Genomic DNA, 14,644 nt, shown 5'->3' with positions numbered 1-14,644 from the left:
CGAGATTTTCTTAGGAAAATAAATAATTATCGTGCAAATGTTGATTTTTTTTTAGTAGCGTGCACCGGTGTACCGCCAATACATTCAAATTGTTCATCAAAGGAATTGCCCAAACATTGTTTATGCAGGGCCCCTCCGAACAGAGGGTCTTGTGACTCTTGCTGAAGGGCATAATTATCATCATCATCATCATCATATATAAGAACTTCATGTATAATAACGATACTTGATGGAATGTCAAAGCAGCCGCATGTCAAAAAGGCAAAACATTTTTTTACACAATGACATTTTTTCCCCCTCATAACCGCTCTCCAAACGTGTCTGCTCGCAACACTCGGAGGATTTGCACGAGCACGCGTTGTCATTCCTGCACGAGAACAAACGCATCCGCATGTTTGTTGTTGCTTTTGGCGGGAAACCCCTCGTGGTTTAGAAACGAGTTGGACTCTTCCCAGTGCGAAATGTTGAAGCGAGCGCACACTCTCCCCCCCCCAACGCCCCTGCCGTCAAACCACCATCGAAGCGATGTTTCTTCATTCTCGCAGTTGGAGTTTGTCCAAGTTAAAGTAACAGAACGCAGTTTGAGCGCAGTGGCTCTTTTGTGCAGTCATTGGTGACGGTGCTCAGACGCAGCGACCGTTGCACTTGAGAACGTATTATTACGTGACGCTGCGTTTGCAGTGGTGCGCAAAGCAGTAACGCTAACCTGAACCAAAAATATAAAACGGGTGACATTTTGTCCGATGCCCCTACTGTTTAAGCACACGAAACGATGGTTTTGCTTGAGAAGCTAGTTTAATTACAAGTGGCTTTTTCGATTGCACCGTCCGGTCTCAGTAAAGCCAGCCCAGTGCTCTGACTTCTGAGCCACTCGGTCAGCTCTGTCCGTGTGGGCAACTTGTGCACACATTGTTCTGTGGCATTGCCGCGGAATGGCTCTTTTGGACGATGTCATGGAATTTGTTGTAGGTGAAAGGTGCGCTTTGCTAATTCCCAACTGATATTACCGTCATCTGCGAGGAATGGAAGTGTCCACCCCCCCCGCCGATAGCTCGAACATCTGAAAATACGATCTTTGTTGAGTGTCACATTCATGCAAAGTCAAATGATGCCAAAATCGGAATTTGTCATTTTTGTACCGTGCCACTTAATTGTGTAGCATTGCTTCTGGGGCTGGTTATCCGACATTTACAGCTGCGGCAGTGGTCACCCTGCGGAGAGACTGGTCCCCGCCACAGCAATGTGGAATTTACACCGCTGCTTGCCCCCATTGTTCAATGGATCAGGGAGATCCGTGATCTTTTTGGCATAAGTGGGATTTTCTATTTGAGGGGGGAAAAAAGCCAAATGTTGTTTCTGAGCCAACTCCATTATATATATATATAAAAAAACCTGCCTTAGTGAATTCAGATTTGTCTGTTTGTCAACTCAATTCATCATTGTATCTTCAGCAAACATCTCTGGCATGCAGAAGAAAAAACCGCAGCAGCCGTTTTCTGCAGTGCCATTGTGCCGCTTTAACTGAACACTGTTACACATTTTTTTTTAAGCACCGGTGACGCTGATAAGTCTGCCAGGCGCACGCACTGAGGAGAATGTGGAACAGTCAGCATATAAACAGTGTGGTTTCACGTATCGGCTGTGTAACACAAAGAACATTTGTTTCAATAAGTGTTCTGATTAAATAAGGCATTGGCTATGGGTTTTTTTTAATCCTTTTTTTAAATAACATGCCAACATTTCTTAATAAAGAGCTGCGTTTGTAGTGTAGCGGAGATGATTATACAGTCCTAGATTTGAAGCTTTCGTGACTGCAAGGATTGATATTCTTAGGTTTTTTCGGTAAAGTCACGTAGGTAAAAAATTTAAATTAATAAAAGTTAAATAAAAATAAAATAAAAATCACGACGTTTCGGAGGCAACACAAGCTTCTGTCTGCAGGTGGAACCGTCACTTGATACAGCTATCGTGCTGTGACGGTTCCACCTGAAGACACAAGCTTGTGTTGCCTCCGAAACGTCGTGATTTTTATTTTATTTTCATTTAACTTTTATTAATTTTAATTTTTTACCTACGTGACTTTACCGAAAAAACCTAAGAATATGATTATACAGTCGCCAACTCTTTATATGATTATAATTGAAAGTGTAATTGGTGTCCAGCAAGTAGGTGGTTGCCCTGCTTCTGGGAAGTTTGAACGCTATATCCCCCTTGTACGCGTGGGTTGTCCCATTGCCCTCCAGGTTTGTTCGCCAACTCCCAAAGTAAGAGCCCTTCTCAGAAAGTCTGGAAAGTCACGCTCTCCTGCGTAAATCATTGCTAACTTTGTTCGAGCGCCTCTGTGGATGATGCTATGGCTGAGGGATGGTGATCACGATGAACTTGCAATCCGGAGGTCGCCGGTTCGATTTTCCAGTGGCGGTTGATACGTCGGGAAAGATCCTTACGTATGATGAACTTCTTTCACACCGTACGTAGCCAACCGTGTTAATCGGAGGTGCGGGGGGGAAGGACAACAAACTAAACACAAAAAGCAGTTCTAAGGAAATGAGTTTTTAATTTAGATTATTTACAAGTGCATAGCTCCCGTGGCTTCCTAATATCGGAAGGAAGAGGTGTTCCAGACGGCCGCAGAAGCGCATCTGAAAGCGCGCGATGCCCGCTTCAGTCCGCCCAGCCGTGTGAATGGCGGCAACCACAGCTCGGCAGGTAACGGCGGTGGCCTCAAGTGTGGATGTACCCTGCCCAACTTCTTGCGAGATGTCTGGCCAGCGGTAAATAAGTAGCCCAGTATCGTTTATCGAGAGCTCCCTCGAGTGGAGGCTCCTTCCGCCAGCAGCCACAAGTTCATTGCGGGGCTGCGCCTTTCCTCGTTCAGCGGAGCGCGGAGGGCGGGTGCTTGCCTCGCGTCGAGCGCGGTCACCGATGCGCGATCGACGCAACTGCCGCGGTAGAGAAATACCAAAAAAAATATTACAACTCGATTTTGACCGCCACTTGACGAAAGCACGCGGGTGGATAAGACTCCGATGGGATGGCTCAGCGGGTAACGAGACATCTCCTCCAGGGGCCGTCCCATGATGCCATTTGATTTAAACTGCAGATAGTGGCTGATTAAAATATTCATGTCGGTATACCATTTGGCGTGACATTAAGAACGTTATTGGAAATAATAATACACCTGGTCAATTAAAAAAAGTGGAATCGTGTTTTTACACGACATCGCACTTCCGATAAGCACGGTTGGCTATGTACTGTGCAAAAGATGGTCAACATACGTGCAAAATAACCCGATCAGGAACGAGCATGCAACTGTCTGCTCAATTACCTTTTATCGTAGATGAATTAAGATAGGGCGCGTGTATAACCGGCAAGTGTTTGTATAAGTCGGTTGACGCATGTCAACGAGGAGGATCTTGGTAAACACATTGTTCCGGAGCGGAGGACAGCCCCGTGGCTAAACCGAGAGCGGCTCGGCAAGTCTCGACGGCTCCGTAAGCAGCACCGCCGCTCGCCACCGATAGAACCCAATAAGTTAGCAACAGCCCCCCCCCCCCCCCCGCCCGCCCGCGGCACGGGAGGGAGGCTGTGTGAAACTCTTCTTGGCCCGCCGGCGGCGGTCGTGACGGTACCATTTTTTTTTTTGCCAAACCGCAAATTTGGCCGCTCGCTCAACGCCTATCTTCTTCGTAGGCCGACGGTCGCGTTCCCAGGGAAGAGTAGTTCTGACGAGGTCCTCCCGCTCGCAACGATTGTCGACGTGGCCGACGTGGCCGACGTGCTACCGAGCCAATGGTGCAAATTCCACATTTCCATGGTGGGCCCCCAACCCCGATCTCCCACCCCCCCCCCCTCTTGAGTAATCACAGCCACTGTTGACTTTCCAAAACGAGACTTTGTCGATGAGCATAATTGACCCGCTGATTGTTATTTCAAAATCGCCCGCCCAGTCCTGCTAAAGGGAGTTAGGTAATAATATCTCCTAATGGACTCTTATCTGGGGAAATATGAGATCCAATCGAGCTCGCTGCGAACCAGACTTGGGTGAGATAGTCCAATGCGCCCGTAATTAAACGACGGCGCTCCTGTTTGCAGCAGGTGGCGGGTGTGGTGAGAGCGATCGACTCGCTGCCGTAAGTTTGCTCGCAGTTCCACTCAGCCTGTCGTCATTTATAGGTCGCTTAATCGAGTATCACTTGCAAAGAAGTCACATCACTGGTCATCTTTTGGGGAGGCTAGCACCCATAATGAGAATGTGGGCTTTCCACTCCTGGCTGAGGGAGACCAAAAGAGATGAGTGCCCGTTCTGCGCTGGTTTGGCCAGTCACATCACACCAGCTGTGAACATGATGCACAAACACCCCAGGATGTGGGTGGGTAGCATTTCATGAAGAAACAATCATTTGAGACATCTCATTCACTGTTGAGAAGAACGCGTGTGTTTCAAAAGCACGCGTCTCAATATGAAAAACTGAAATATGGAATGATGACCAGTGGACAAATCTAGAGATGGACCAAGAGGCAGCCAAGAAATGGTGCTGCAGTGGCTAGGAGATGTTAACTACCTCGCCTGGTATACAGGAGGTCGTGGGTTTGATCCCCGACCCTGACGCCTGCTGTATATTTGGAGTTTGCGTGTCTTTTTCATCATCATCACGGTGGCTGGGAGATGTTAACTACCTCGCCTGGTGTACAGGATGTCGTGGGTTTGATCCCAACCCTGACGCCTGCTGTTTATTTGGAGTTTGCGTGTCTCTCTCATCATCATTATCACATTGGTTAGGAGATGTTAACTAACTAATTAGCACTTTGTGGGAAGTCCATCGAGGTCTCCTGTTTAGAGTCTTGGTTCCTGCCATGGCAATGTGGAATTCCCACCATTGCCTCCGGGGGCCAGTGGAGCCATGCACTTCCCCGCTGCTCGTTTAGGCGCCGGCGACACGGTGACTTGGCTGTGACCGTAACGAGCACCGGCTGATGCGAGCGTTGTTATTTTATTCTCTCCCGCCACCGAACACTCGCCGAATATTACCAAGCAGCCGAAACATCCGTTCCCCCAAGGTGGCAATGTCGCAGTGCAGACCGTGGTGAAGGGAGTGCCTCCCCCGGCCGTGCTTTGTGCACGCGGGGCGTGTAAAGTGACGACCATGTTCGCCTCTCCTGCCGACGGCGGCGCGTGATCCCAGCCGCACTCCGTCGCTGCCGGCTATACGCCCGCATTGTGGTGGCTGTGGGAAAGTGCCTCGCAACTCCAATTGGCGCGGTTGGCTGCGTACGAAAGAAGTTCAATATACATAATAATAATAACATTCATTTCGCGTTTTTCATGAAGGATCTCAAAGCGATGTACAGGACACAGCAACAGCAGACACTCAGCATAAAAATAATATTAATACGTAAATTATTTTTTTATTAAATGAGGTCAACATTTAATAAGCGGGAGCGTATAAATATGTTTTAAGGTGCGTTTAAAAAATGTCCACAGACTCGGAGATCCTGATATCTTGTGCAAGAGCACTCCATAGCCTGGGGGTTACACAGGAAAAATCTCGGTCACCCATTGACCGAAACCTCGACCTGGGAATACAGAGAAGATCTGCATCCCAAGATCTTAGGGACCTTGAGGGGATCTATGGGTGAAGCCTGTCAACGATGTAAGATGGGGCCAAGAGAGTTTACTACTTTGTAAGTTAACAATAACATTTGAACTGCATTCTGTGAAACTGGAAGCCAGTGCAGGGAGGCCAGCAGCGTCCTTCACGAACTTCTCCTCATTGGCACAAAAGCCTCGGTGGGTCACTGCATCCGGATTACGAAGGCGTCGAGGAACCAGCTTTGTCTTCAAATCGAGTCGCTTGCTCGAGGAAGGGGTCTCGTGTCATCGTGTAGCTCAGGCCCTGGGGCTGGTAAAATACCACCGGGTCTGTGTGCGCAGTAGAAACCATGCACATGTCACCGACTAGTCATCCCAGCTCCACACGAGACAAATCATGCCATGTTGAACCTTGGCAATAATTGATCAGGAGTGTCTCTCTGTGCAAATTGTCGAATGACGGTGGTGGGGGTAGCGCTCATTTTCCCGTTGACATTGTTTTGAACGAGTGGTGAAAATTTCACATTTCCCTTGGATAACCATTATTTGGTATTGTATTTGTATTGGAACAATCTACAGACCTTTGTCAATCCGCTGTTGGAGGAAGTCCTCCCCACGTCGTGTCACTCGTGTGGGGGGGGGGGGTGGTGGGGGGGGGGGCGAGGGGGGGGCAGGGTGGGCGGGCGTGGGGTGGGGTGGCCCCGGTTTGTTGGTGAAGGGAGGTGGCCCCAGGACGAGTTCTGAGATCATGCGAGAGGGGGGGCATGGGGGGGGTGGTGAGGGGGGGGCGAGGGACAGGGCGAGCGGGGGGGGGGGGTGATGGGAGGACGAGGGACGGGGCGAGCGGGGGGGGGGTCCAGGTTGGTTGGTGAAGGGATGTGGCCCCAGGATGAGTTCTGAGGTCACTCGCCATTCTCGTGAGTGACGGCCCGGGAAATCTGTCGGTCGGTGTCCGAGATTTTATTTATTTATTTAACCAGGACACGAAATTAACCCACGGCAACGTGTGGAACGTTGCTGTCTATTGCAAGGGCGGCCTGGGTTGTGTCAAGTCATAAGTACGCAGATTGTCTTCAAAACATTAATCTTTTTTACAAATGTAGACTAAATGTCACAATACATTTTACGGAACAAAATTTTATCAGGCGAAGTAAGGGGGGTGAATTTCATCTCAAAAATTTAATTTTACAAGAAATATAATTTTGAGAAAGCAAAGTGACGATATTAAATTCTGATATTGAACAGAGGCAGCGAGAATTCGTAACACAGTGTGCCACTGCTCCCAAAGTGAGAATATTATTCATCATCAAAACTCGAATGTAGCATAATATTAATTGAACCTGGGTGAACAGACAGTCATAAAAGTCAGGGATGTCTCATAACAAATCTTGAATTGAAGTTATAAAATAGCATTGCAATAGAAATGCTTATATGGAAACAAATGATATATCAGACATTACAAAAGCAATCTCCACTGCAAAATAAGTGGCACTTTAACAATGCAAATTAACAAGTGGAACGCTACGTGACAGTTTCTTTGCCGTTACTTTTAAACGAATTCCGCAATTATTCGTGCCTAAAACAACGTGTTGTGCTGAACGACTTTGACGGTTTCGCTCACAAGAAACGGCACCGGGTGGACTTCCTTTAGACGGTCGCACTCGTTTCGTACTTACCAGGCCGGCCGGCGCTCACTCATTTGCGCGCCTGGCTTGCCCGGCTTCGTTGGATTCCCTCCACTTGATGGATACGGCGCCCCAAGCGTGCTTCACTCCAGCCTCATTTAAAATAAGATTAAGGCCCCCCCCCCCCTCCGCTTCGCTTGGCCTGCAGCAATACTTCTTTAATAAAAAATCCTCTCCTGCTGCTACATGTTACAAGTGTTCCTTATAATTCCATTTAGGTTTCTCCCGCACACTTTTCCCCGACTTTCCGACCTGGCCCCCACTACCACACCCCCTGCCCCCCCCCCCCCGTCTCCGACCGCCCTTCACCCTCACCTCACCATGCAGCACTTCTCTTTTCGGTGCAAAATGCAACTGCACTTTAATTAAGCATGCCCCCCTTTGCCTTCCGCTGTACCCTGTTGTGCGAGTGTGAGTGTGTGGGGAGCAGTCGTGTAGCGGTGAGCCCGCTGCGCTGCGAACCCGGCGACCCGAGATCAATTCCCGCTCACGGCCAACACCGGTGATGATTATCTAAACCGGTCCTGGGCCTCCCCTAGGTCAACTCAGCTTCAAAATTAATACCTGGTGTGGTGTGTAAACATCGTGTTGGCCTTCCACCCCCTCGTGTGCCGTGCCGGCCTTCACAGGTGCTCGCTAACAGCACTTGCCCCAACAGTCTGTTAAGGCTACACGGGGGAATCTTTGTCTTTTTGTGTGCGCGTGTCGTTTTTTTTTTGCCGGCCAATCAGACCCGGTGTGAGTCCACATATTCCGGTCAAAAGCAGGAGCTTTCTCCTCCTCCACGTCCCCGACCCTTCCACGGCAGTCGCGTGCACGTTTCAACCTTCATCGTGCACAGTTCACAACCAATCTTGTGTTGCGTTCGGTATTGTTCCGCCGTCTTGCCGGGCAATCGCTCGCACGGCGGTTCCTGTGATTTGGTGGCCCCCTTTTTGTTCGGCCGGGGGCCGGGGGAGCCCGCGGGGAAGTCACGTCGGCGTGAGACTCGTCGTCGCCTGAGAAGGTAGCGATATCGATGTGGTACGCTCGCCTCGTTCGTAAACAAGTTGGTCGAATCTACCTGTCGACCATCTCATATCAATAAATTAATAAGAAAAAGAAAACTCAACACACTCGTCAACAACCAACGGTCCCTTGAAAGAAAAAAATAGAAAAGCGAACACGTTTCAGGCAATGGCCCTTCAAGTGTGGTTGAAGTCAACGGTCACCGTCCAATGGAACCACTGGTCCCCACCATGGGAATGTGGAATTTCCGCGGATGTAAGCGAGAGCCGCTGAAGTGGACGAGCGCTTGGTGCACGGCCGTCACCGGCTCGGCTCGTCCATCGCCAGACAGCGCAACCCACGCGCGCCGCGTCTGTTCCAACGAATGGAAAACTTTTTTTTGGGTTATTTCAATAAATGTGACCGCCGCTTCACTAACAAGGACATATATTTGCATGGTTTATTTTTAAGATTTGCACAGTTGATATAGCAAATACATGCTCAATCAAAGTGGGCCATTGTGAAGGAGTAAAATGGATTAATTTTTCGTGGTATGTTTGTCTAGATTTCACAAAGGCACTGTCCCCACAAAGACAAACATTTCATGGAACCGTCTAGGACATAATAAGATCGTTTGCTTTTTTTTTTTTCTTCCATACAACAATGTTTGAACTCGTAGAGATTTATTTTTAATTTACAAGGACACGTGGGAGTTGTGAGTAAGAAGAGTTCGTTCGTTTGTTCGTTCGTTCGCGCTTCTATTGGTGAGGGTCGCAGTGGCAGCATGTTGAGTAGTGGCAGTCCAGCATTACTACACTATACACTACTATACACTACACTATACACTACTATACACTACACTATACACTACTATACACTACTATACACTACACTATACACTACACTACTACACACTACTATACACTATACACTACTTTACACTATACACTATTATACACTACACGATACACTACTATACACTATACTATACACTACTATACACTAAACTATACACTACTATACACTACTATACACTATACTATACACTACACTATACACACTACTATACACTACTACACACTCCTATACGCTATACACTCCTATACGCTATACACTACTATACACTACTATACACAGACTCTAGCTCTTGCTGGGGAATTCCCAGGCATTCCCAGGCCAGCTGAGCGACGTGGTCCCGCCAGCGTGTCCTGGGACGTTGTTTTATATTTTTTTAACATTGCCATTCCAAGTGTCTCCCTCCTCAATAGAGCAATGTGGCAGCAGCCGTCGTAGATCCCTGGGCCATTCGTTGAAGTTCCACAATTCCCTCAGGACAACCACTTGTCATCTTCCCACAAAGCGGTTCTTATTTTATCGACTCCTAAGAGGGAGGGGGGGGGGGGGGTGATGGGCTGAGTCAACGCTAATTGGGATTTGAACTCTTCCTAAATCTGTATTTACAGACAATTACAGACAATTGCATTATCTGACCGTGTACAGATCAGCCTGGATGCATGACAGTCTCATGATGCTTCATTGTGGCCTCCTCGTTCGATTGTTCTGAATGTGGCTTCTACGTCTGCACACGGTGGAGGTGCTTTGAAAAGGGCTTCATGGAGATGTAACAACGTTTTGTGCAAATTGATTCGCGTCACCTGCTACAAGCAACACGTATCAACATGCTGTCACCTTGCCTGATTCTCAACACGTATCGAGTATCGCCGGTGCAAGAGGTATCAGGTCAGATAGGTAGTGGCGGTGTGGTTTGTGTGCTCGACTCACGGTCAGAAAGGCATAAGTTCAATTCCCTGTTGCGGATGAACTCCGCCCATCATCGCAAACCTATCTTTAGTTTCGATGAAGGGGTACCACTTTTTGGGAAGGCAGCAGTGATTTTCGATTGGAAAAACTGAGCTCTCAGCATAGGAACGTGGAATTTCCACCACTGGCTCACGGGCTATAAACAGAGAGGTGGGGACCACCCCATGCTCATTCCATTGTGGAGAAACTTCAACTTTCCAGTGCGGTGCTTGCACAATACATTTTAATTCCCCAAATAAATGTAGCCCAATGACGAAGTGCAGCACGGTGGTGAGATGTTAATTACCTCGCCTGGTGTACAGCATGTCGTGGATTCGATGTTGACCCTGATGCCTGTCTATCTGGAGTTTGTATGTTTACAGTATTCGGCTGCTATAAATTGCACATGATGGGCCACTTCATTGAGCCATAATATCTGTCCAGGGCACTTCGGAAAAAGAGCTATGTAGCTCAGTGGGCTTTGGCTGGTGAACTAGAAATAGTTTAGTTTGATAGTTTCGTAATGGAAATCGAGTAACCCTTAAATATCAATATAAACAAATTGCAATGACAGCCCGAATGGCGCATTCATGTTTAACAACTCATCGCGTACGGCTCTGCCGTTTATTTTTGTCTGTGTAGCGAATTAGCACCCTGGCTACGAAGAAATATTCATCGGTGCAAATACACCCGGCCAAACCTGCTTGTGTTGGTCGCATGCCATCGTATCTGTAATATCCCGCGCCGGGGGCACGGCACGTAACTTTTAATTCGCTGGCTTCGCCCCAGCGCGTGAAGCCCTTGTAAAAGTTGAACGTTAATAAGGGCTGTTTTGTAATCCTTCCTCCAGCGCAGATTGAAAATGTAGCCATGCGGGAGTTTAAAGCAATAAAGGAAAAGCCACGTGTGGTTTGCGGGAACGTTAAATGCTGAACGCCGGACAGTTGGGTTCTGGGTGGCTGGATATCCTCGCGGTCAGCGCCATCACCACTGGGCCAACGTGTCCCGAGTCGCCGGTTTGATTTCCGATGCAACTGACTTTGAGATGCCGCATCTAACTTGACGTGCACGCAAGGCCCGAGAGCAGGGATGCCCAACTTGTGGTCCGCAGGCCATCGCTGGTCTGCAAGGAAGTGGTCCATGACAATTGAGAAGTAGTTTCACTTTTGAAAAAAATACGTTGCTGCACGGTGGTCTGCGAACGCGTTTTGAGAGTTGCCAGTGGCACTTGCGCCCCATCTAGGTTGGGAACCACAAAGTGCTAATTGCCACAAATGAAACGCAAATATCTTTGCTGATTTCATTACGGAACATAAACCATTAACCATCAAGGTATTGTGGTTCGTTTGTGAACTCCGGACTCGAACCACCCATACCATAATCTCACCGCTGTGTGTCTGCTCAGTGCTCTGGCATGGCACGACCCCTGGTCACGTCTTGATTTCATGATGTTGATCACGGTGTGGAAGCCCGTCTTGTTGGGTTGATGATGGCACTGAACTGTCCCTGATGCATTACCTGGCTCTGCCACCACCCCCCCCCCCCCCCCCGCTTGCTCTCCCAGATTCTCCAGCAAAATCCCGCAGTCGAAGGATGTGGAGCCGCTGCTGGAGATCGACGGCGACGCGCGCAGCTTCGAGGTGTTCCTGACGTCGCGCACACCCACGCTCACCGTGTGCGACGTGCGCACGTTCATGGCATGCACCGTCAACCTCGACCCCAAGATCCGAGAGATCATCGCAGGTGAGAGGGCGCCGACGGAGGTTCGCCGCACGCCGGTGGCCCCCCGCGGCCCCCCGCGGCTCGCGATCGCCGCGTCCTTTATTTTGGATAGTCGGATCGAGACGCGTGAAACTACATTGCCCCTTTTACAAGGGCGGCCTGGGCCACACGGTCGATGATGCTGTTGCTTTTCCATGAAGACGATGCCGCTGGTGCAGTTTGCGCTGCGGCTCAAGCTGCTACTGCTGACGACGATGTTGATGTAAATTAACCCTTTGCTGACATCGCTCCGATTGATGACAATGCTGCTGCCGATGACAACAACGCCAACGAAGCCAACCTTAATTCTGGTGACGGCACGGGTGACGACGATTTACGATAGCCACGATCGACGACGACGACCGCGATGTTGATCACGACGACTGTCCGGTGATGACGGTGACGACCCTGGCGCCGGCAACACAACGCCAGAGGCGCTTCCGTTGACGCCGACAGCGCCGGTACTAACGACACGGACGCCGGCGGTGAACCTCCTCGCTCGCAGACGTCCATGCGGCACAGGTCGGGGCGACGAGCGCCTCGGTGTTCCCGTCGGCGACGGCAGCGGCTCCCGCTCCCGGCGTGCCGCACTCCGCGTCGGGCGTGAGCGCCTCGGGCCGATCGTCGGGCCCGTCCGGGGCCGGCACACCGGCGCCCTTCGCGGGCGGAGGGGGTCTCGCGACGCAGCCGTCCTCCTGCTCGTACTTTGACGGCGGCATGGGACCCCAGCACCCCTTCTACAACCGGGTGAGCTCATTCTCCCCCTTCCGTTGTCGAATCCACCCCCCCGCCCCCCCCCCCCAATGCTTGGCGAGTGCTCGGCGATGGAGAGAACACGCAAGTCTCGCGGAGGAAACGTTGCGCGCGGTTGGAATTTATTTTGCTCAGTCGACGTTAGCTGCTGTGGTTGTAACAGGTTTCTTTTTTTCATTCCTGTTGCTCTGCTCTGTGCCCCCGCCCCCCCGGTACCGTTCCCGTTCTGCTGTTGATGTGCACCGATGACCGCTTTATTGAGAGCGATATTAACGCACACAAAATAAAGATTGAGTGACCGATGATTGAGAGTCGGTGTCTGCCTGCTCAGAGGGAGCATGGGGGCATCGCTCGCCTCTATTGGTGGTGACCCTCAACAAGCAGTGGAAATTCCACGTTCCCACGAGGGTTCTGCCAGTCTCGCTGTGTGGCGACCACCGTTTGATGATGTCCAACAGTGGTGTTGTTACCCACTTTTTGGCTCGGAGAGAATAATGATGATGATGATACTAAAAATAAGTGTTTAGTTGTGGCCGAAAGCGTTGTGGCCGAAACGTCGTGAGAATTATTTTATTATGTTTTATTTTTATTATTTTATTATTTCCATTCTACGTGACTTTACCGAAAGAACCAAGAAGATGAATCCCTGCAGTCACGAAAGCTTTAAATCGAAAAATAAGTGTTTAGCTCAACTTTTACAAGTTGTCCCAATGTGCTTTATAGTCTAAGCAAAGTATAAAACTGTAAAACTCAAATATTTCCAAAGAAAAAAAATGTAACGACAAAAATACATAAAGAATTCATTTAACTCAGGACCAGGATTCGAACTCGGTTTTCCCATGTGGTAAGTCACGCACCCGGACCCACACCTCCTGTCGCCTGCAATCGTGCGAATCACTTGAGTGCGAGCCTCAATCGCGATATTGAATTGAGCTCAATTCAGTTAAATGAATGGCCCCCTTGATTCTATCTCCCTGTCAGGCCAGGTGGCGTAAGTTAGCAGAACCCACGATGGATGACGATCCGGAAAGGTTGGAATCATGTTCATAATCTGATTGTGGATTGATGAGCTCATCATCCGTGTGGTTCTTGTTAAGTTGAGTACCAGTCACCAGCGGTCACCCTCTTGTGAAACCGGCCCCTTCTCAATAACGCGCAATGCCACAAACAGAGACACGATGACTGCCGGGTGCTTGTTCGAGCATTCAGACAAATAGGCGTTGGCTTTGCAATGCGGTTTATTTAAACGCGGTGCATTTTACGCCTAGCCTTGAAATGTCGTTTAGTTTCTCGGTCAACAGGTTGTGGGTGACTCGGATGAACGTCACGTTCACAAGGGCTCATCAGCAAGCCATACTCGTCTAAGCACTGCCGTAAATGCCCAGTGTCATCCGTCATTACACTACACCCAAGTCTTGGGCAGTGTGGTTAACCAGAGTTAAGTAGGGGCTGTTTGCTTATTTGTTTAACTTTTGCAGTTTTCTTTAAGTTACTGTAATTGTAAACTTGCCGATGCGGGATAGGACTGGGGCGTGCGGCAGCCTGCTCGCTGCGAATGACATAACGCGATGTCGATTATCCACCTTCGCGACAGGACGCCAAATGCTCACGAGACAATCGGGGGGGGGGGGGGGGGGGTGCCAGGATGCTGGGGCCCGTGTGATACTGCTGTGTGCCCGCGGAGCTAATGGGGAAATGATAACCCCCCCCACCCCAAGTGTGTTTTGGTTAACCAGCCGGAAACTCTTAAAGAGACCAGGGTAGTCTCGTTTGCTAGTTACCCTGTTGCATTCATCTCCCAGGAGGGGGCTACCGATGTATACGTGTGTGTAGGCCTCGGCAAGGCAAGGCAATTGTACCCTTTTTACCGGGTAAAAGGGTAAAGGTGAAGGGTGAAGGTGTCGACATGCCAAGGGGTAAGGGCAAAGGGTACAGGGTAAAAGGTAAGCTCGTTGCTTTTTAAATCCTTTATATTAAGTTCGCTTGCTTGCGTGATTGAGTGCTTGCTTGCTTGCTTAGGACCGTGCAAATCTTTCGGTCGTTTTTTAACCCACTTCCCGTGATC

The 14,644-nt window shown here is 49.5% G+C and overlaps 1 protein-coding gene and 1 long non-coding RNA gene across 7 annotated transcripts in view; one reads left to right on the top strand and one right to left on the bottom strand.

Annotated features, from left to right (window-relative positions):
• Positions 1-14,644, top strand: part of KIDINS220 (kinase D interacting substrate 220) — a 111,452-nt gene that overhangs the window by 56,655 nt on the left and 40,153 nt on the right. For all 6 annotated transcript variants that reach the window (XM_061569093.1, XM_061569091.1, XM_061569090.1 and 3 more), the window contains exons 23-24: positions 11,630-11,808; positions 12,332-12,573. In XM_061569093.1, coding sequence (XP_061425077.1) covers positions 11,630-11,808; positions 12,332-12,573 — 421 coding nt within the window. The remainder of the gene's footprint in view (positions 1-11,629; positions 11,809-12,331; positions 12,574-14,644) is intronic.
• Positions 2,294-7,331, bottom strand: LOC133353025 (uncharacterized). Its single transcript, XR_009756321.1, has 3 exons — positions 7,270-7,331; positions 5,033-5,268; positions 2,294-2,942 (listed from the first exon to the last, which is right to left on the bottom strand). It is a non-coding gene; the product is annotated as an uncharacterized LOC133353025 (long non-coding RNA).

The sequence above is a fragment of the Lethenteron reissneri genome, chromosome 42 (genome assembly GCF_015708825.2).
Source record: "Lethenteron reissneri isolate LAM-NWPU_2019-01 chromosome 42, ASM1570882v1, whole genome shotgun sequence".
Classification (NCBI taxonomy): Eukaryota; Metazoa; Chordata; class Hyperoartia; order Petromyzontiformes; family Petromyzontidae; genus Lethenteron; species Lethenteron reissneri.
Note: the sequence above shows the minus strand (reverse complement) of the source record. Positions and strands in the feature narration are given on the sequence as shown.